Raw genomic sequence first — 20,341 nt, forward strand, 5'->3', positions numbered from 1 at the left:
AGTATTACAAATTATGGCAAATAGCAGAAGACAGAACTTCACCATGGGGAGTAACTGGAGTTTTGACAATATTTTTGTAAACTATAGGATGAAAGAAAAAAAAAAAGTTAATTTTTGGAATCTGTACTGTTAATTTTTTTTTAGACAGTGTTTCAGGCAAAAGATTTAAATGCAAATGAGAAAGGAATCCATTTTCTCCTTTTCCCTTGTGGCTCTCCTATGAAATACAGTAAAAAAACCACCTCCAAATTCTCAATACAGCATAATCTAGACTACTCCTGAGAGGAGACAGATGAGATCTGAGGGCACGTAGGTGAGGTTATTGCTGGATAGTTTGTGACTGAAAAGAGAAACAGCTGAAAGATCAGGTCCCACCTCAAACACATCCTTTTGAAATGTACCCAGGGCAGCCTGAGAGTCCTTCAGAACAGCTCCACTTTTAATAGACTGGAATTGTGGAAGTCTCAAATGCCCCCTCCCTTCCCCAGTATAAACAAAAACCCCACTTTAGAGTTACCAAAACTCCATTTTTGGGGTGGCATTTTGTTCTTAATAAAGATGAATCTACTACCATGTGTGTTCCAGCGACAACCAACATGACAAAGTACAGGTTTTCCTGGGAGAGACTTCTCAGGAGAAAATAAGAATATTGTAATGCAGACTGTCTTGATTTGCTGCTGATTCTCACAAATCTCTCTGCAGGGATTTTATTCTTCACTAGACTATACTACACTACAGGTAGTTTTGAAATAAAACTACAGATATATTTTAAAGTCCATTTAAAGAGAAGAGATGTATTCTTTAAACTGCTGTTCTCCATTCACAATTAATTTAACCAGTAACAGCCTACAATTTTGCAGAAACGTCTTCTTTTACATGGATATAATTCTTCCCAATAGAGTTTTAAATGAAATTTAAAGCCTGGTCTCAGGTTATAGTTGTTCTGACTCCTGGAGGGTAAAGCCTGAATAAGAACAAGGCAGCATGGTATTGCATTTCATTAGCAATCAAGACAGTCTGCTTTTCAGTAATTTAAAAAAGAAAAAAGTTAATCTTACAAAGTTTATAGCAAGCGATGAGAGGCGATTATTAGAAACAGGCCTTTCCTACTCAATTTGTTAAGTCAGTGAAATTACGTTCACAGTAATGGAAACAAAATTTCATCCTTCTGCATAAATTCACATTTCTCTCTTTAGATTTGCTGGCATAGAACAAAAAGCTTTAAGCACACCTTGGTAGACTATGAAAATCTACCATGAAAAACAATTGTCTTACACAATGTATCTATACAGGCATCCCTCCTCTGCCTAATGCCTGAAAGCTTGATAACAATTCCCATTAAAGAGACTCTTCTAATATGAATTTGTACATTTTCTATTTCTGGGTTTGAATTAATAGCTAATCCTTGCCTGAATTTATTGGAAAGCAAATACAGCACCCATGAAGTCATCCCAACTCAACTGCCCACATTTAACAGCACATTGCACTGTAATGAATCATGCTTAAATGAGTTCAAACATTTTCTTTAATGACTGCACTGTTTTAAGTTGACAATGCAATATCATCTCTATTCCCCCATGGGACTACACTACTTTTAAGGCAAACAGCCTTATCTTTCATTTTGCTCTTCCCAGTGTTTCTTGTTTAATAAAGATGATGAATTAGTGACAGGCTGAGCCCCAACAAGATAAAACTGGTACACAGTGAACTCTTCTTCTGCCAATAATTCAATGAGAAACGCTGACATGAAGATGACTGAATTTATCTCTGGACCAATATAAAGGTACACATCCAGCTACTCCATTTGGGAAAGTACAAACAGAAACCTCCACACCCCTTGTGGAGCAGAGGCTGCTAAAGCAGCTGCAAAATGTGGTCCAGATGAGGGAAGAAGCACCTGGCTTCGGGGCTTCTTCAAATTTAAATGACCTGAACTAGACTTTTTCCAGTAAGAAAAACCTCCAATTTTAAATACTTGTCACCTGAAACATCTCGAAAAGCTAAAGGTTTATTCCAATTATCTAACTCCACCTGAGCCCCCAGAAAGGGCTCAAACACCCACATCACAGTACAAGCTTCACTGATCAGACAGATTTTGCTATCTTCGCACACAGTCTAAATTTGCAATTCAACCCTTGTGTCCTGCCTCCTCAGCCAAGCCATTCCTGCTCCTGAATTAGCAGTCAGGAGAAATGCAGATAGTCTGAAAGGCTTCTCTGGCTCATGAATAACACAAGCCTGGTCTGTGACCACCAGGCCAAAAACCACTCCAGGCTGACAGAGGTGACAAGCGATTTTGTCATACTCATGTGTTTAATCCAGCTCCTCAGCAGCCACAGCACTTCTCCTTGTGGCACAGAAGAATAAGGGATGAAACAGAAAAGTAAGGAAGCGTTTGCTATACATACCTCAGTAGAGAAGACAAAACGTGGAAAAAGACAAATGAGATCTACTGAACGTGAGCAAGCTAATTCTGGTGTCTGACAACACAGACACTGCCTTGTGTACTCCTCTCACCTGCCTTCCTCTGGCATCTTTCAGATCACACACACGTCTACAGAGGCTATAAATATTTAAGGTAAAAATTTAAAGCGTGTCATAATAATACAACAAATCTTCCAAGGAAGAAAAGACCTCACTAGCCCCAGAGCAGACTCCATCCTGTCATAAAAAGCCAGACTAACAGCTGGCTTTGAAGGCTCACAATCCCACCAGCGGTTACGTGGAGACAAAAAGGAACCAAAAATCACAATCATTTGCTCAATGACAGGCAACTGGGCCCCACAAAGGGAGTCAAGACAGATTGTAACTGCAGGCTCTTCAGTAGTAGCTGCACACAAACTGGCTTTTGTTTGGAAAGTGAATTTTACTGAACTGGAAGATTTAAAGAGACAAATTATTTCTCCAGCGGCAGGAAAAGGAGGAATGATCTCCAGCTGTTTTCTGGGTAAGTAACCAAATCAAACTGGGTGTGAACTCCCAGTATTTTTCCTGTGGCTGAGAATTTTATAACCTACCTGTCCTCTGTTATTCCTCTCGAGTTTTCTTAGAATAAAATTGAGGCCACCCTACAGCTTCTGTCTTTTAACTGGAAACCTAACTTTATCAATACAGAGGTGTAAACCCTCACCAAAGTCTTCTGCCAAACTAAAAGGCTTACAGAAGCATTTCTTCCTCGGGGAGGTGACTGGTAGAGCCATCATGATCACCCAGTTCGCTATGAAGCCCCCCCAGGAGCACCAGCCTTTAGAACAAATTCTTCAGATACAGGATTCACTTTGTTCCACAGTGAACAAAGAAACGCAGTGAAGAGAAAAACATGCTGGTGTTCTTGTGCTGACACAATTAAATTGCAGAGAAACTTTAACAAACTGCTTGTGTGGTCTATGCAGTACATCATAATTAACCTCACAAGCAGCCAGAACAAAGGGCTCCCAAACGGCACAAGGAGTAAACATCACAGAATTACACACGGGCCAGGAAAGCGACAGGTAAACTACTTTGTACTTCGTTTTCCCTAGGACAAAGTGACCTTTTGTTTGCTCTGGAAGAGCAGCAGATGTTCAGGGCTCAAAGACATGACAGACTTACCTCAGCTCTGTAGCAAACTACTGCACATCAGTTATGTCACAGTAACTACACGCACGCTTAGCACATGCAAAGTCTGAAGCAATTTAAGAGAAGTTCTTTCCACAAAGTAAGAGTGAGTACAGCTCAGGACATGAAGGGTAACTTCTTAAATCGCAGATATTCAACCACAGCTTTGCAATGACAAAGATCAGGAGCAAAGGGCAGATGGAAGACATCCATGAAATTTTTTACTCCAGCCAGTTATAATCTATATTTTCCACTGAGAGCTTGCTATGTGTTTTCCCAATGAGATCCTTGTTTGCCAAAACAAACATTCTCACAAAACACTTTGGCTTTAACAAGCATCTCCTAAAACCTGGGCAAAGCTCAACAGGTTTTCTGCTTGGCTTCTAGGAATCTGCTCGGGACATCAGAGCTTCCAGGCTCCCTTGTACAAACCTGAAGTGGGAAACTTAAGAGAATATTTAAGAGATCCAAACATCCAGTTACTTCCCCAAAGGGTAATTAAGTGTCTGATTTTTTGGTGGGGGAAACACCTCTATCTCCCAGTAGAAATACAATAACTCTGTTTTACACCAAATACAGAGTTCTTTACAGGCATTCTGGTCATCAATTTTGTTTTCATAACACCACAGAAAGCTGCTTGAAATATTAATAGACTTCTTAAAGGCAAGGTACACTGCTGCCACATGCAGGATTAGATGCTGGATTCACGGTCTCCATCATATTCATATAACACTATAAACTAGGGAAGGGGGGAGAAGAAAAAAGTACTTCAAACGTTTAGAAATTGCCTTCAGTTTATTATTATTAACATTACTAATAAGAGGCTTTAAAAAGAGCTAGAGGAGTTTTCATATTCACCTGGTAAATCTACATTACAAAACCTCAAGGCATCTGCATTTTGAGCAGAGTTTCCCCAAGAGTTTTTAACTAATGTAAAGCACTGCTGTGTATTTTGCACAGGACACGAGAAAAGGGGGAAGTTTACTCGCACAGACCTGCCATATTCTGCATGTCATTACCTGCATTATCAGCAACGTCCTGAACAGCAGCACAACCCAAAATATCTCCTGCAGACAGTACCCACGAGTACCTGAGAGATAAACAGCTCTTGAGAAAGAGCTGCAGACCACAAGACTGGACTTCCCTCTCCAGCTCAAAAAATAGGAGCACATTTCTCTTCCAAGCACTCCTCTTTTAACACTCACACTAGCTGAAATTTGTTTCTTCTCTCTTTTCATAACATGGCAATGGTGCTGAGTGCTCATAAGTTGCCAGTGCCACAAGCTAAGTGCTACACCTCCTTGCCAAGCTTACTTACTTTGGTTCAGCAAGCCACTACCATTAGCTCTATGTTTAGTAAAAACTGCCATAGAAGCAACCCATTTGAGTCTGTATGTCTCAACGGAATGCACACAATTTTCTCCCAGTATTTTACAATCAAATATTTACTTTTTTTCTACTGCGAGAATTAGTTTTTTTGCAGGAAGTTAACATCTGCACTTCTGAACTATTTTAAAGGGTTTGCAGAAAATTTGAAATATATCCTCCATTAATGTGCAGAAAGCTTTTGCATGCCAAATTCTTTATAAGAACAAATGAACACTAATTTTGTTGCAGGCAAGAGTATAGAGATCCCTTCACACAATGAAGTACAGGTAAGAGCAACCCTCCATTTCATAATCAAGGTTACATGAAAAATCACTTGAATGAAAGTATGGTTCTTAAATACACAAAATTAGTTACACAGCTTCTTTCATTTTAAAAACAATAAAATTGCACTGTCATCTAATAGAGAAATATCAAAGGACTGGAGCTCAAATCTCCTTTCCATAGGAAAAGCAAGAGCTTTGAGTAGGTACCACCACATTGCTCAAGTTAAGGGTTGAGAATGGATGCAGAGCCTTGAAGAAATCCTGTTTGACACATCCAGCATCACACAAGAAGGTCTGTAGGCAACCTTTAACTCAATTTCCCATAATCTCTGAGGTAAATGATTCACAGAATCACAGAATGTGCTCAGCTGGAAGGGACCCACAAGGATTATCCAGTCCAACTCCTGGTCCTGCACAGGCCCATCCCCAAAAGTCACATCCTGTGCCTCAGAGGATCATCCAAACCCTCCTGGATCCTTGGGGCCGTGCCCACTGCCCTGGGGAGCCTGGTCAGTGCCCAACCAGCCTCTGGGGGAAGAACCTTTTCCTGAGATCCAACCTAATCAGCAATGGAAAACCCTGGGCTAACCTAATGGAACAGAAATAAACCAATGGAAATAAAAATTTTGGCTGTCATCATCATCATCATCTCCCTAAACACACATCACCTGCAGACACACCCTGTCCAAAAATCCAAGCTATTATTTTTATTACTATACACACCTTGCGCAGGAAAGGGACATCTTAAGAGTGTAAATCCCTTAAATAATAAAAAAGCCAATTATCCCTTGTGCAGCTGAGCAGTAACCCGGCAGTGCAGGGTGTGTCCTCACCTTGGCACTGGCCAGGAAGCCCAGCGACAGCGCGACCCTGGCGCGCAGGTCCGGCCGGTCCTGGGGCCACACGTACGACAGCATCGCCCTGATGATCTTCTTGGCATCGATCTCCCTCAGCTGTTGGCAAGAGCAAAGGCACTGCATTATAGACACTCCTCAGCAAGCAAAATAACAGCAGAAATGACAAGGAATTTTATACATTTAGATCACTTCCGTATTTTATTTCATAGGCAACAGACACTTCACAGTGTTTGAGAGTAGGACTGCCCATTAAAATTTCAAGCTGTTTGTATGTTTATATCCATGACACGCTGCTAAAGCTCATGAGTTGTTCTTAATTCACATGTTCTGGAACTGAGAGCCACAATTCACCACACTGAAATACTTCACAGAGCAAATAAACCGACCCTTCTTTATCTTCTCAAGATTTCTGTACGAAATGCAAGGGCTTGTTGGTACTTCTTTTTGAAAGATGTTTTAAAATAGCTTCGAAACAACATGAGGGAAATGCAAAAAAGAAAAAAAATTAATGAAGCAACAGAAAAACCTAAGGCAAAAAGGAAGTGTGAAAGGTCTACAAGAAACCTAAGTAGTATGGAGAACACTCCCTGATGTTGGGTAATCAGCCTTCTGGAGGCAAGTGATGGACATGGTCATATGTTGGCTTCACTGATTACATCCATTTGAACTGAATTCTTCAGTTCTCCTCCAAACCTCAAACTTTGCTCTAAAGACCACAAGCCATCTGGAAAAATATTACTTTTTTGGTTTGGGTTGAAGTTGTGCTTTGGTTGTTGTATTTTTTTTTGCTGTCGTTGTGTTTGGTTGTTGTATTTTCTTACAGAAATGTAAAGGCTATTTTCCAGATGGATTTGGTATCACTGACACTTAAGATATATTTCACTAAACTCATGAACTAAATTCTCTGGAGCCTAAACCACGTTTCCTAATCAAGAATAAGAGAACATGCAGTAACAAAGCACAGGTATTAACAACTTGCTTTTCTGGGTTGGCTGCACTGGGGTTAACTTGAAAAGAAATAAGGGTTATCTAAAACTGAAGGGAGGGCAGCAAGGGCTGCTAATCTCTCCATTTCAGGCAATATTTTATAGTTGAGGGGAGAGATGGGAAAAAGTTAGTGCACTCCTTTTAAAATGACTCTTCATGACGGAAGTCACTACAAAGGGGGACTCTTAGAATGTATCTTAATTCTTGAGGATAAACTAAACTAGAATAGAAATACCCTGTTAAGGTGTGAATAAGCAAGAAAGGAGAGGTCTGTTAAAAGGCAAAACTGATGAGGCAACCAGGGAAGCCAATCCTATAAATACAAGCTTTTAAAAGCTTGCATTCATCTTAATGTTTCTAGTCACAGCTTCAAAGAAGACCAAAAGTGGCATTTTGCAGTCAACAACTGCAAATATACTGGATAAGCACATTGCAAATGACTGTTAGAGAATGGATATATGGAGGATTTGTAAGTGGAGAGAGGATGTGAAAGTGTTTCTGTGGTGTCCTACCCACTCAGGAGATGGAGGCATCTGCTGCGACATACACACGAATCTTTCCATGTGAGCCAAGGATATGCATAAAAAGCAGTTCAAACATTTGAAAAATACCTTTCATCACCACTTACAGGTTAAAAGGAAGTTAAAAAAAATTGATATTACATTAACACAAAAGATACTGCTGCAATCAGAGCAGTTCTAATTATATGTTGCTATTGGCTAGGCAGACTTTGCACAGAAAAGCTATTAAAAGGAACAAAATACACTGGCTGCAAACAAGGACTATTTCCTTTTTCATGGCTCTGAACGGTGACAGAAGTAAAACTGTTCAGAAAAAAGTCAGAAGGCAGCCAGTCATTTGCCAAAGGCCTTGCAAAGAAACAAGAAGAAATATCAAAGGATGCAAAATGCACACATATTACATCAAAGTTTACCATGAAATAAACGTTACTGTTGTACAGAAACATGAGTTAAAAATTGTTTAAATATGCAAGTGGCAACATTAAGAATTAAAATGAGCAATCTGTTCAATGGACTCAGGCCCTTTTTTGATTCTCTGAGGCATATAAAAAGGTTAAGAGATGCATTTATTTTACCTCCTTTTAAATGGTAGTAATGTTTTACATTTCCTTTCAAGGTCTATTTCTACAGAAATGGAAGGAGTGGAAGAAAAGGTATTATAAATCTAATACAGCAGGGAGCAAAGAAGAAAAGTCTTTTTTTCTCTTTGAATGCAGCATGTTTTCAAAACATTACCAAATATTGAAAACTATTTGCAAAAGAAAGAGCATTGAACATCTTGCTGTCCCCTCTACCCATCCCATGCAGTTTCTGGACCTTTTGAAACACCTAAAGAGGGGGGAAAAAAAGAAGGTCATCATTCCTCTTCCCAGTCTCCAAGGTTACTGAGCATTGCAAAGCATTCCTTGGGCTGGCCCCATCACTGTGTGGATAAAGCCTGTGCCAGAGGTGTGGTGGAAGGAAATGGCAGTTTGACTTGCATTTAAGCTTCATTGCTGATGAAGGACAGCCCCAGTTGCGGCTCCCGTGTGCTCACTCTGTATTTCCCAGCACGAGCTGCACCGTTATTCTCCCAAGCACTAACAGATGTCTCCTGCCCTGCTTTCTCCTCTCTTTCCAGCATTCCACTGGACCATCCCAGCCCACTTCTCACCACCTCTGGAGCCATGAAACACCTCGAGGAACTGACTCAGTGCATGAACCTGGCAGAAAACTCTTTGGATGTTTGTTGCAGGGTTTTGTCCCAGTAAAGAGTCAGATAAACCTTCAAATTCAGCAGCATGAGGAAAAACAAGCTGAGAACAGAATTTTGTTATAAAAGGAGGCACTTGCATTGCAGGCATTGCAGTCCAGGGCCTGCAGCTTGCTGGGAGAGAAGCAGCACCAGTTGTCTGGTTCCCACCATTTGGGCAGTTATTGTTCAGCTCCATCACTTCACGCTGGTCACTGTCTGACCACACCGTGACCTACGGAGCACCACATCGAGGGGAGGGAGGATTCTTATTTCAGTTGCTTTATCAGCTTAAATAAATGTCAAACCAGGGCCCGAGTTTTCTTCCAAACTTTGGGGAAAAAGGCACTTAGTCTTCTGTCTTTGTGCTATCCCTCCCCTCCACAGAAAGCAAGTGATAACTAAAAATTAAAGAGCAGGGAGTGAAATGGTGCTAGGGGAAGGTAAGTTATCAGGGCTCCATCCTCATTACCAGTCTTTCCATAAGAAAGGAATGTATGTCTGGCATCATGCCAGGCAGCACAGTTTTTATTCCAGTCCATTCTGTGTACAAAAGACTAACACACAAAAAAACCCCAAAGCTGGTAAAGAACGGTACTGGTTTCAGTTTCAGTACTCAGCACATCAGCCACTGCTGCAGTCAAAGTTGTTTTGCAAAAACAGAGAGATGTGTAAACTTCTCTCCTAGTTACATATGAGATGAAGGAAATGTGCCCTTCACTCTGTGTTTATCCTTAGTATTCAGTTCTGTACCCCTGAAGCTGCTATAAAAGGGGCAATTTAAAAATATCACTCCCAAAGTCAGATTCCGAATGAACAGGCTGCTGGTTTGTCAAAAAAAGTTTGGAATAGAGAAAGCTGTAATATAGTTGACATATGTATCACCTGCAGTTCTCCTAAAAGCATAATCCTAGGGGGAAAATGGGTAAATTGGGTGCCAGTATTTTTATGTACTGAATACAAGTACATGTATACATGAAACATAAGAACTGCACTTGGAATATCATATTTCCTTCCTTTCATATTTGCTGAGAAGCTCCTGGCATCTGCACACAACATTACTTTGTTTTTTTCTTTCACTCTTCACACATTTTACAACTTCTACAACTCCTGCTGCTTTCTCCTGGACAATCCTAACAGATATTTGTTTAGTTGGACAGCAGCCTTAACTGGCAATGTCCTGTATTAACCATGCTTTATTGGAATAAAAAACTCAGGGAATTGCTTTACACAGGAATAGCTGCAAGTAATGAGTGAAGGGAGGATGCCACTGGAATATTTACATTGTCTAGTAAACTAAAAAAATATCATCTGGCATCAAAATTTCTGGATAACGTATTCCTAGTGAGTTTTAAAGTTAAGGAACATCCAACATTCCTTAAGGCTACTACTGTTTTGGTGAAGAGAACTTTCCATTTCCTTTCTGAGCAGAGAAAACCCTGAAATTTAAATGTGAAAGAGAGAAGGATAATCTGCTAGGTTTGAAGTCTGTTTTTCCTAGGAAGTCTCTGAAAAGAGCCTATACCTGTTGCAAGGAAGGTCTCAAAACGAGTCTAAAGTTAATGTTACATGCAGAGCCAGTGGTACCACTGACTGGAGATGGCCAATTATTCCATTTCCCCCTGTGTCTCATGCAGAAAAGATCACAGATGTTTGCCAAAACAAGCTGGCTACACTTCAGGTTATGGAATTCCCTCTTACTCTAAAACATACACCTCTCCTAACTTCTACCTGTAACACAGACAGGTTGGAATTCAATGAAGGGACAACTCTCAGATGAAAATTTAAGAGGAAAATTTAGGTGTAACTTTTTAGTTACTTTACAAATGAGGCTGTAGGAAAGGCATCCTCAGAGCACTTAAACATCAGCAAAGCAGCCCTGAAAGACTCTGCAGCGAGGACTGTTTGTCATGTACGTGGTCCTCACTAATTTTAGGAAGATCCCACCCGAGTTTGAACAAGTTATACCCATCACACAGAATTGTTCTGCAAATACACAAAGCACCAGGAAATGAGAAGATCAAGGTTACATAAACACAAGAGCTTTGCTTTGGCAATTTTAGTCATGCAGTTGATCCCGTGTTGTTCTAACCCAAAACTGCCTCTAACTGGGATCATTTGGGCTAATAAGAGAGAGTTCTCCTTACATACCACCATCCTTACTTTAACGTGTGCTTCCTGAATAGAAATACAGTCAAAATATAACAGATGCATTAATATTAAATCCAAGTAAAAATATACACAGTTCAATTACTTCTCTCCCCTCCTATTGCAAGTGTGATTTTACCAAGTGGTGCACTGACTTGTACCCACAAACTGATTTCTACTATCCTGAATGTCAAGGATAGTAGAACATCCAGGTGAGCAAACCACAGTAAATTATTGGAACATAGTTTCCATCAAAAGAATTTTACATAACACAGGCCAATTTCAAAGGGGTGTGTAACATTAAATTGTATTTTTAATAAAACAAATGAAGCCCTTGAACACAGTTATTACAAACATTTGGTGATTTAAGAGTTAGCAAGTCTACATCGACAATTAAACTGTATCTACTCCACTACACTACTCACATATCAATTTGTGCATAGTTTTTCACAAATTGTTGCTGATTTTTTTATTTTAAAAGCAATAGTAATGAAGCCATGTTTTACCCCTTCCTTTGGATCTGTGTGAAGCCCTCCACCTGCATGGCCATGCCAACACATCCTCTTCTCTATCAGTCGCCACCTTGGCAGGATCTGGGTGAAAAGGAAGAGTCAATTTGCAAGAACCTCAGGAAACAGGCACATAAAAGCCAATAGAAAGAGCAACTACTGGCCTGTTTTCCCTCCCCCATCCTCCAACTGGATCAGCTTGCTTTAGTCAAAGATTTTTCCTCTCTCTAAAAACCCTGCCTTGCTTAAGAAAACAATAATAAGAAAGGGACTATAACTCTGGCAGCAAAGAGCACGTTCCAAACAGGCAGGAGGGAAGGACAGATCCTTAAACATTTCAGTTAAAAAGACACCTAAAAATTGAAAACGCACTGAAAAACATAGAAAAAAAAAAGTTTTGGGGGATAACCATGCTGAGGCACATTAATATGTAAAGTGGAACACATTTCAGCAATAATACTCTTTCCATGTACATAAGAGTAACTTTACTTGAGGGTAAAATAAATAAGATAAATCCACTTTACACTTCTCTTTCCCACCAGGATGGGAATGGCCTATTGGTGCCATAAGTCAGGTACAAATTACCCCAGCCCAGAGCCCCTGCTGCAATCCATGTACAGGGGCAGTTTGGAAAAGAACCTGCTTGTTAAATGCCCACTTCTCTCAGCATGTGGTCAAGACTCCTCTGAGAAAAGTTCTGAATTTATTCACACACATAGACCAGGCATTTCTCCAAGTTCAATTTCCAAGTGCCTGCCACAAACAATGGATGTGTTAAAGCTTTTCAAAAAGTAATCTGCATTTTGTTTAAAAGATTTGTTACATGTTCACAGTTTTCAGGTTCAAGTTACATAAAAGCTCTTTGGGAATCCCCTTTGATGTATGTTGGCTGATAGCAGACCCCAGGATCTGCTATCCAAATCAAAATGTCATTTTTCACATTTTAAAGGAAAACATTATAAAAAATAATCTAAGTAGATTTTATGCTTTGAAGCCCGAATGATCCTCAAAAGATTTTAGCTGCTTAAGTCAGTTCTGTTATAACCGGTGAGTGGTCATTATTTTATAATTAAAAACCAAAAAGAAAAGCAAGATAAATACATTTCTTAGCTTCATTATGTGTCATGATTATTCCATGAACAGGAAAAATTACACCTTCCTTATGTTTACACTAGTTTTAAGGCAAGCAGACCTCCCAGGAGGAGGGAATGAGAATATTCTACAACCTAAGTAGAATTTTAAAGTAATAAGGCCTTACACACTCAAGGAAAACTCACAATCTCCTGTGCCTGGGTAATCCTTAGCTGGGTATTTTCCATGCTTGACAACATGAATCTAAGTATCAACACACAAGACCTGCATTTTTAGGGACTCTTCTTTGAAAGTTACTGTAATATCACTAGTTTCTAAAGATTCAGAAAGACTTCTAGGGGCAGAAACATAACCTGTCATTTAATCTGCTGCACTTCAGAACCGTAAATAGTGAAATTAATAAAAAACCCCACAAACCCAGCAGATTAAACTGAAAGATGCTCCAAGGGCTTAAGTTTCCTCTGACCTGCAAGTAGGAAGAACCAATTGTACCCACCTCTGAAGGCTCTAGTAATGGCCTTGAGTAATCCCCTGCCAGGCCCTGCCACGATCTTTGCCTGCAAATGGGTGGAATCTACAGAACAAAAAGGGAGAAAAAGAAGTGAAAATGGAGTTATGCAGAACATGCATTTCACAGTCAGAGAATATTCATCTGGTTCATGTAAACAAGCATAACGAAAAGAAGGCAGATAGCTTTGGTTTTTAACAACTGACCACAGAAAAAGCAAACTAGTGGGGAGCATCTGTAAAACAAACTCCATTCACACATTGAAATGGTCAGTGACAATGAACCTTTCCCTTCCCTGAATCCACACTCCCATCAGACTCTGTTTCTTTTGTACCATGAAAGCCCAAAGTTTTCCCTTTCGTCTCATTTTCATTTTCTCCCAGGTTGTCTTCTGACTTCTTCCAAACAGTCCTTTCTCCATTTTTCATCATGCAATGCTACTTTTATGCTTATAGGTTTTGCCATTCCCCATTCCTCTTAGCTCAGCTCATGCCATGCTTGTCTCCACCAGGCAAACCAAAGCTACAGCTCTGAGCTGGGAAACACTGGGACTGTCAGAAATTGGAGTAGGGCTGGCAACAAGTTTTAGGTTATTAGGACACAAGATACCCATTATTCACACATCTGCCAACCTTAAGAGACTGCTGGCACCAACTGTGCCATGCTCTACACATTACCTTGCAAAGCAATCCATATTCTCCTCAGCTGGGCTAATTGGCATTGCTTCCCTGGTGGCAAGACACAGGGAGCTCTCTTCTGGTCACCACTGATGGTGCCACACCATCTTTGACACATTCAATAGTAAATCTTTTACTGTTCTGTTAAGATATTAACCATCCACTATGTAACAATCACCACTGCAGAGCAAAACAGACACATGGTGCTCATGAGCCCACAGCAAAGCACCAAGGGCAAAAAGGGGAAAAAAAGAACTTGGTCACAAAAAAGCATTTTTAACCTTGACAAACAGCAGCACTGGCATCTATTTGATCTCTTGCCTTAAACATTCCTTTGTTCTTATCTTAAGACATATATCCTAAGTTACAATTTTAAAGAAAATTAAAATCATTCCTGCATAAGTCACCACATGTGATCTGCTTGCTCCAAACAATTCCATTACATGGCATTATATACAGAGGAAAAGTGAACATCCCAATTACACGCCCTTAGTAGAGCTAACTGGGCTGGGTGAACTGTCCTGATGCTCCCAAGAGCTGGGTAAAATGAAGGAGCAGCATTTCTAAAGCACTTCATTGTACATACACTCATAACTTTACAGCTTTGTGTCAGCACAGAGGATTCCATCTAAACCAAGGCACCCTCCACAGGAACACTGACAGTGCCATAAACAGAAAATATCATAGAAAAATTATAATGCTCCAACAGTTATCGGAAAGAAGCTAATTACTGTCCTTCTAGAGTTTACTCATAGGATATCATAAAAACATTTTACTAATAATTCATATCTTTTGACCTCAAAGTTCTCCAGGTTCCCTTCCAATTGAAGTATGAGGCAAACAACATCACAGAAAGAATTTGTACTGAAACACCAGCAGATCTGGTCTCAAATCCTGCTTTAGAAAAACAGCCCAATTCCTTGACTGAAACTACGAACTGCCATTGGGTTAAGAGACGAATACAGCAAAAGAATTAAAAGATTTGCACAAGATACACAGGAAAACTTGTTCTTATTTGCAAACTTGAGCCTGGAAGACTGGAGCTTTCAATCCTCTCCCATCTCCTGCTAAAAATCAAATCTGAGTGAAGAAATAAAGAATTAAACAAGGTGAACAACTGACTTCACCGATAATCCCTCTGCCCATCAGAGTATTGACAGCAAAACTGCTCAAAGGAGTGGGGCTCAAGTTTTCCCTACCACTCTCCACACATTCTGCAGGAAGAGGACTCCACTCTCCTCATTGTTTTTTTTCCCAAGAGATTTAAGACTACAAAGAAAAGCCATACTTGAATCTTATCATAACAGATCAAAGAAGCAGGTTGTTTCTTTAAAGGAGCAGGAGAGAGTCCTGCTTATTTCTGCATTTCTGAAATTATGCAGAAAACTTGAATCCTGGCATTTCCTAACTTTTGAATGCCTGATTCTGCACTATTATGCCCTTTTAATGCATTTTTGGACATGATTCTATAAACTCTAAAAAATGAAACAGATGTCTAGTACTGACTGCCCATAAAAGTCATGTTGCTAATGTCATGACTGTGAGTAGCAGCTTAAATACTACAAATGCAAACATGCAACAGGGATAAAACACATTTGCACAAGGTCAAATCCACACTTAAAAGGTTCCCTCTGGAATATGATATGTACTGTTCCAGGCATGCTGCACTCATCTGATGGGGACTGGTTGTTTTAAACTAACTGTAACAGCAAACACAACTGAAGGTGGGATCCAAGTACCTGTGCAGTGTTCAAGTCCCACAGTTAATTTTGCTGAGTTTGCAAGGCAAGAAAAGAAATTATGAGTAGGAAACAATGGAGGAAAATGAGAGAGAAAGTGAAAATATTCTGGTATAAATCTAGACTAAACTGTCACCAATATGAACAGTATAAACTTAACTGGAGCTACATTTAACAATGGCCAACGCGCCATTGCTCTGTACGCTCAGATGAACGTGCACAGAGCAAAGGAAAACAAGGAGATGAACAAAAAGATACCTTAAGGAATTTCCCCCACAACACCTTCTAATATACCCTCACATTTGGCTTTCTTGGTAAAACACTTCTCAGGGGCAGAACAGAAAACCCAGAGAGCACCCCAGTCCCCCACTGCAGGGAGTGCAGCTCAGCCTGTGCCCCCCGTGTTCCCCAAACCACTTTCAGATCGAGATCTGTATTTCCCTCTCTTCTAGTTCAGAGAATCATAGAACACTTGTGGCTGGAAGGGGCCTTAAAGCCCATCTCATTCCATCCCCTGCCATGGGCAGGAACATCTTCCACTATCCCAGGCTGCTCCAAGCCCCGTCAAACCTGGCCTTGGACACCTGCAGGGATGGGCCATCCTTCCTCCCAGCAATTTTAGATGTCCATTTTTCCAGGCAGATATATGGGACTGCTGATCTGCTCAGCAGCAATACTTCCCTATAAAGGGATTTTAAAATTCAAGGAGTTTCAAATACAGGTATCTGTCAGTGAAGGCTGCTGACTACCAAAGACATGATTTATAGTTCCCAGGCATTGTGCTGTTCAACTGCACATTCGAAGTCTAGAGAACTTAGCAACACACACCAACACATGAAATGTCTGGACAATAAACATCAGTATAATTTTACAGAACAGACCAGGCTTTGGGTAAAAATAAATAAATAAAAAAACTAGGCAAAATATAAATAAAATTAACAGAAATACCTGAAACTTCTCTTAGAACCCCTTCCAGAGCAAGGGATATTATTAAGTTGTGCAGAAGAACACACTCTTTATCACTGGCAGCTGGAAGGGCAAGATAATGCAAAGAAGAAAAAAAGTTTCTTCTACTTTTTACCGTTACAATAGTTTACACAGCCCTGCTTTCTATCACTGCCAAAGTTCTCCCTGAAACTCCTCAGTGTACTTCTTCACTTATAAAGATTCCTAGCAAAATAATTATCCTTAGTTAAAGTGTGTTGGACCTTTCCAGTCAAATGCTATTTTCTTTCCATTTAGGTCATTTAAGTTCATTTAACTAATTTTTAGATTCATTTAATTGCCATATTTAGACTGAACAGAACCTGCCATTGCTTTTACTTTGGATACAGGCAAACTGTTCTACAAAAAAAACCAAACAAGAAAACCCCCACAAGCTTCCTAGGAAAAAAAACTCCAGCAATTGTTTGGTTACTTATCATACTTCACCAAGCCAACGTGCCAGTTCCCTACTCAGCACAGACCCCAAATTCAACATACAAGTTTTGACAGGATGAACCCCTGCCTGCTCCAACCGCAGGAGCTGTGGTTATGGAAATACAAACTGATCTCAACTCGGATCACAGGTCCACAATATTTATGACACCTGTCTTTGCCCTCCATAAATTTAGCTGTTTTACTCTTCAGGATACAAAAAGTTACAAGACTGCAATCAAAAGTACTGAAAAACATACGTGTGAGGGAAGATGTGGATCTGTGATGCAACTGCACCCAAAGAACTGCTATACTTGACTCTCATGGCACTAAGTGCCACAGAAAATACAACTAAGCTTACAATTAATTATAAGCTTAAAAAATGCTACAAGAAGACAGGGGATCAAATACCACACAGATGCAAAGCAGAGTAAAAGGATCACAGGCAAGTCTTTAAAATTACCTTTGTCAAAAAGAATGGTTGGCAACTTTGCTCTTATGGTCATATTTCAGCAGAGTTCTTCCTGCCTTTAATCCTCATAAGTTCAGCTATGGCTGTGCTGTTTACCAGTCTGAGTTGTATAATGCACTGCTCCTGACACAGTTATGTTGTCCCAAACCTCTGCCATTTGTGTAGTTACACCAATGAAAGCCCAGCTGTGGTTGCAGAGCTGATTTTACTCCCAGCAGTGAGAAGCACTGGTGTAACCCTGTCACATTAGGGGTGCCCTCCCAGGAAGGTCCTTCCTATTTAGGAACACTTCAGGGAAGACATGCCATTAGAGCCAACTCTCTGCATTCCACAAGTGGTTGGGCCCTGCCAGTGTCCCATCCTATGAGGGATTAAAATGCTGGATCAGGAGCACTTATGTCACATTTACTGCCCCTGGAAATACTGAACAAACCAGTGCAAACTCTAACCCGTATCTGACACCTACAACACAGCCAGGAAGGTAACAGAGGGTAAGAGCTTTCCCCCACACTCAAATATACACACTAAGATGTGTCACCACATGGGAGCCTGGAGGCTTTCACCACAACACCTGCTCTAACACACTGCTTTCATCACCTCGTTCCCATTGACTGTGAAACACACAGCTTGGGACCATGGCAATCAAGATTAAGTTGCTTTAAATGCAAGCCCAGGTGTGTTTCTTCAATTTTTTTAATATACAGAAAAGCTTTCAGAACAAGTCCATTGAAAATATTGACAGTCCCCATTAGTGTATGAGCATAGCAAAATAATCAAACAACTGAAACTAAAACAGGATGCATATACTTGCTTCCAAAAGGTTTTTTTAACTGCTGAATTACCTAATTTATAAAAATCAACGGCTAATCACTCTGAAATACAACTGCTGAAATGCCTGGCCAACTTCTCAGAGTCACTTCCCTTTGTGCAGGCACAGTATTTCTTGAACTAGCTGAAAAATGAGAAGAGGAAACTGAAATTGCAGGACAACACAGCAATTTTAATTAAATGTTTAAAAAATCATGTCCCAAAATTTTGAAGGACATTATAACCAAAAATCCAGAACCCTTAGGTTTCTGCCTCCTGCTAGGTAAGAGTCAAATACTCTTGAACTTCCATAAAATGTGTTGCCTATTTCTCATAACATGGCAATTTTTATTTAACAAAATATATGACCTTGTTCCTGTACTTAATAAATTGTAATTTTCAGTCAAATAGAGCTTGATGCAGAAGTGAAAATTCATCACCAGACCATAAAAAATGCATTCATTGACCACTTTCTAACAAAAAAATGCCTAGAAACTAAAAGGCCAGAGAGATGAGCATATATATATATTCCACAAACATCGCCTTGGTTTTCTAGATCAGAAAATGTAGTGCAAATCCACATTTAGTGACATGTGGCAATTAAAACTGATCAGCAAGGACTGGCATTCCCAACATGAAAATAAAAACATTCAAAAGGAAAACAGGAATATAATTAATGCTTCTATTCATCACCATGATAACGCTGCTATTTGTTCACTCACAGCTGAAATGGGTTTCCAGGAACAGGGACAATACTGAGTGTTCAGGTATATTTTAATGTATGCAAATACATGGGTTAAATATTTGATATGCATCAATATTAACTCTCGCCTTCTTGTCTTGCTCGACTTCAAAACTAAACCCCCCTCAAATTTATCACTTCAGCCCTGCCCATCTCATCTACCAAACAACATGAAGTTGACTGTAGTCACTGGTAGAATTCTGCCTGTCAGGGAAAACTAATCAAGGTGACAAAGAAAAGCTACTCATAAACAGTGGTAATCTGAGGAATACAAAAGGTAAAAGGTTATTATGAGACAGAAATCAGAGCTATCTGAGATCTTATGGAAAGTCTTTGGGATAAGTTCATTCCCTCTACCTTTGGGATACACTTCCTCATTTGCTTTGAAAAACGCCTATGACTTACACAGCTCGAGATATGTGCTCAGTTCTTTGCTACTTACAAAAAAATCATCCCCTGGGATATGTTACAGCCTGCCCAGCTGACAGAGAGCATTCCGACTCCAACTCCCTTTCCCTACAGAGGGGCAAAATCAGCCGCCAACACAAGTATTCCCTATGCACACATCCTGCATCTCTTCACAGACACTGGGGCTTCCAATGCTCGTCCCCAAAGAGCCCCCGCAGGGCCTCCCGGGGCCCGCCCGGGCGGGGGGCGCCGGTTCCGGGCAGGCAAGGACGGACCGGGCCGTGCTCGCAGGGCCGGGGGCAGCGCCCCTCAGAGACCGCCCCTGACCCTCCCTCATGGACCGCCGCTCAGGGACCGCCGCTCAGGGACCGCCGCTCACCCTCCCTCAGTGACCACCCCCGCCCGCCCTCTCCGGCGCCCACCACGCACCTGTCCGCCTGCCGGGTTGGCGCGGGCCCGCCGCCCGGTCCCCGCTATCGCCCCGGCGGCGCAGGCGGCGGCGGGCGGCGGCCGCAGCAGGGTCAGGGCGAGCAGCAGCCGCCGCTTGCGGGAAGCGGCGGCCACCAGGCCCCGCGGTGCCCCCAGCACCGCCATCTTGCGAGTGCCGGGGCGCAGGGCATTGTGGGGCGGCGGCGGACCCGCGGCAGGGAAGGGGCGGGCCCGGCCGCCCTGAAGGGAAGGCGGGGCAGGGGCGCCATGGCCGGGTGGGGTAGGGCAGCGTCGTGGGCATCGCGTTCCCTCCCGGGGCAGCGCCTCTTGGCTCTCGCCCGCTGGGGCCACTTGGTCTGACCGGTGGGCAGCGGTGGAGAGGGAGCGCGAGCGCTGAGGTTGCCCTGAGCCCCGCCACGGCGCCCTGAGGGGAGCAGTCCTCGGCCCCGCCACGGCGCCCTGAGGGAGCAGTCCTCGCCCCGCCACGGCGCCCTGAGGGGAGCAGTCCTCGGCCCCGCCACGGCGCCCAGAGAGGGGCTGCCCTCAGCC

The 20,341-nt window shown here is 41.6% G+C and overlaps 1 protein-coding gene across 3 annotated transcripts in view; it reads right to left on the minus strand.

Moving 5' to 3' along the window:
* The window catches only part of ABCB7 (ATP binding cassette subfamily B member 7), a 40,476-nt gene extending 20,519 nt beyond the window's left edge, over positions 1-19,957 (minus strand). For all 3 annotated transcript variants that reach the window (XR_004359586.1, XM_032701850.1, XM_032701849.1), the window contains exons 1-4: positions 19,793-19,957; positions 13,091-13,168; positions 11,500-11,586; positions 6,083-6,202 (exon numbers count right to left, since the gene is read on the minus strand). Coding sequence is in view for 2 of the 3 variants with exons in the window: in XM_032701850.1 (XP_032557741.1) it covers positions 6,083-6,202; positions 11,500-11,586; positions 13,091-13,168; positions 19,793-19,957 (450 nt within the window). In the remaining variant the exon portion in view is untranslated. The remainder of the gene's footprint in view (positions 1-6,082; positions 6,203-11,499; positions 11,587-13,090; positions 13,169-19,792) is intronic.
* Between the last annotated feature and the right edge of the window lie 384 nt (positions 19,958-20,341).

The sequence above is a fragment of the Chiroxiphia lanceolata genome, chromosome 14 (assembly GCF_009829145.1).
Source record: "Chiroxiphia lanceolata isolate bChiLan1 chromosome 14, bChiLan1.pri, whole genome shotgun sequence".
In the NCBI taxonomy this organism is placed as follows: domain Eukaryota; kingdom Metazoa; phylum Chordata; class Aves; order Passeriformes; family Pipridae; genus Chiroxiphia; species Chiroxiphia lanceolata.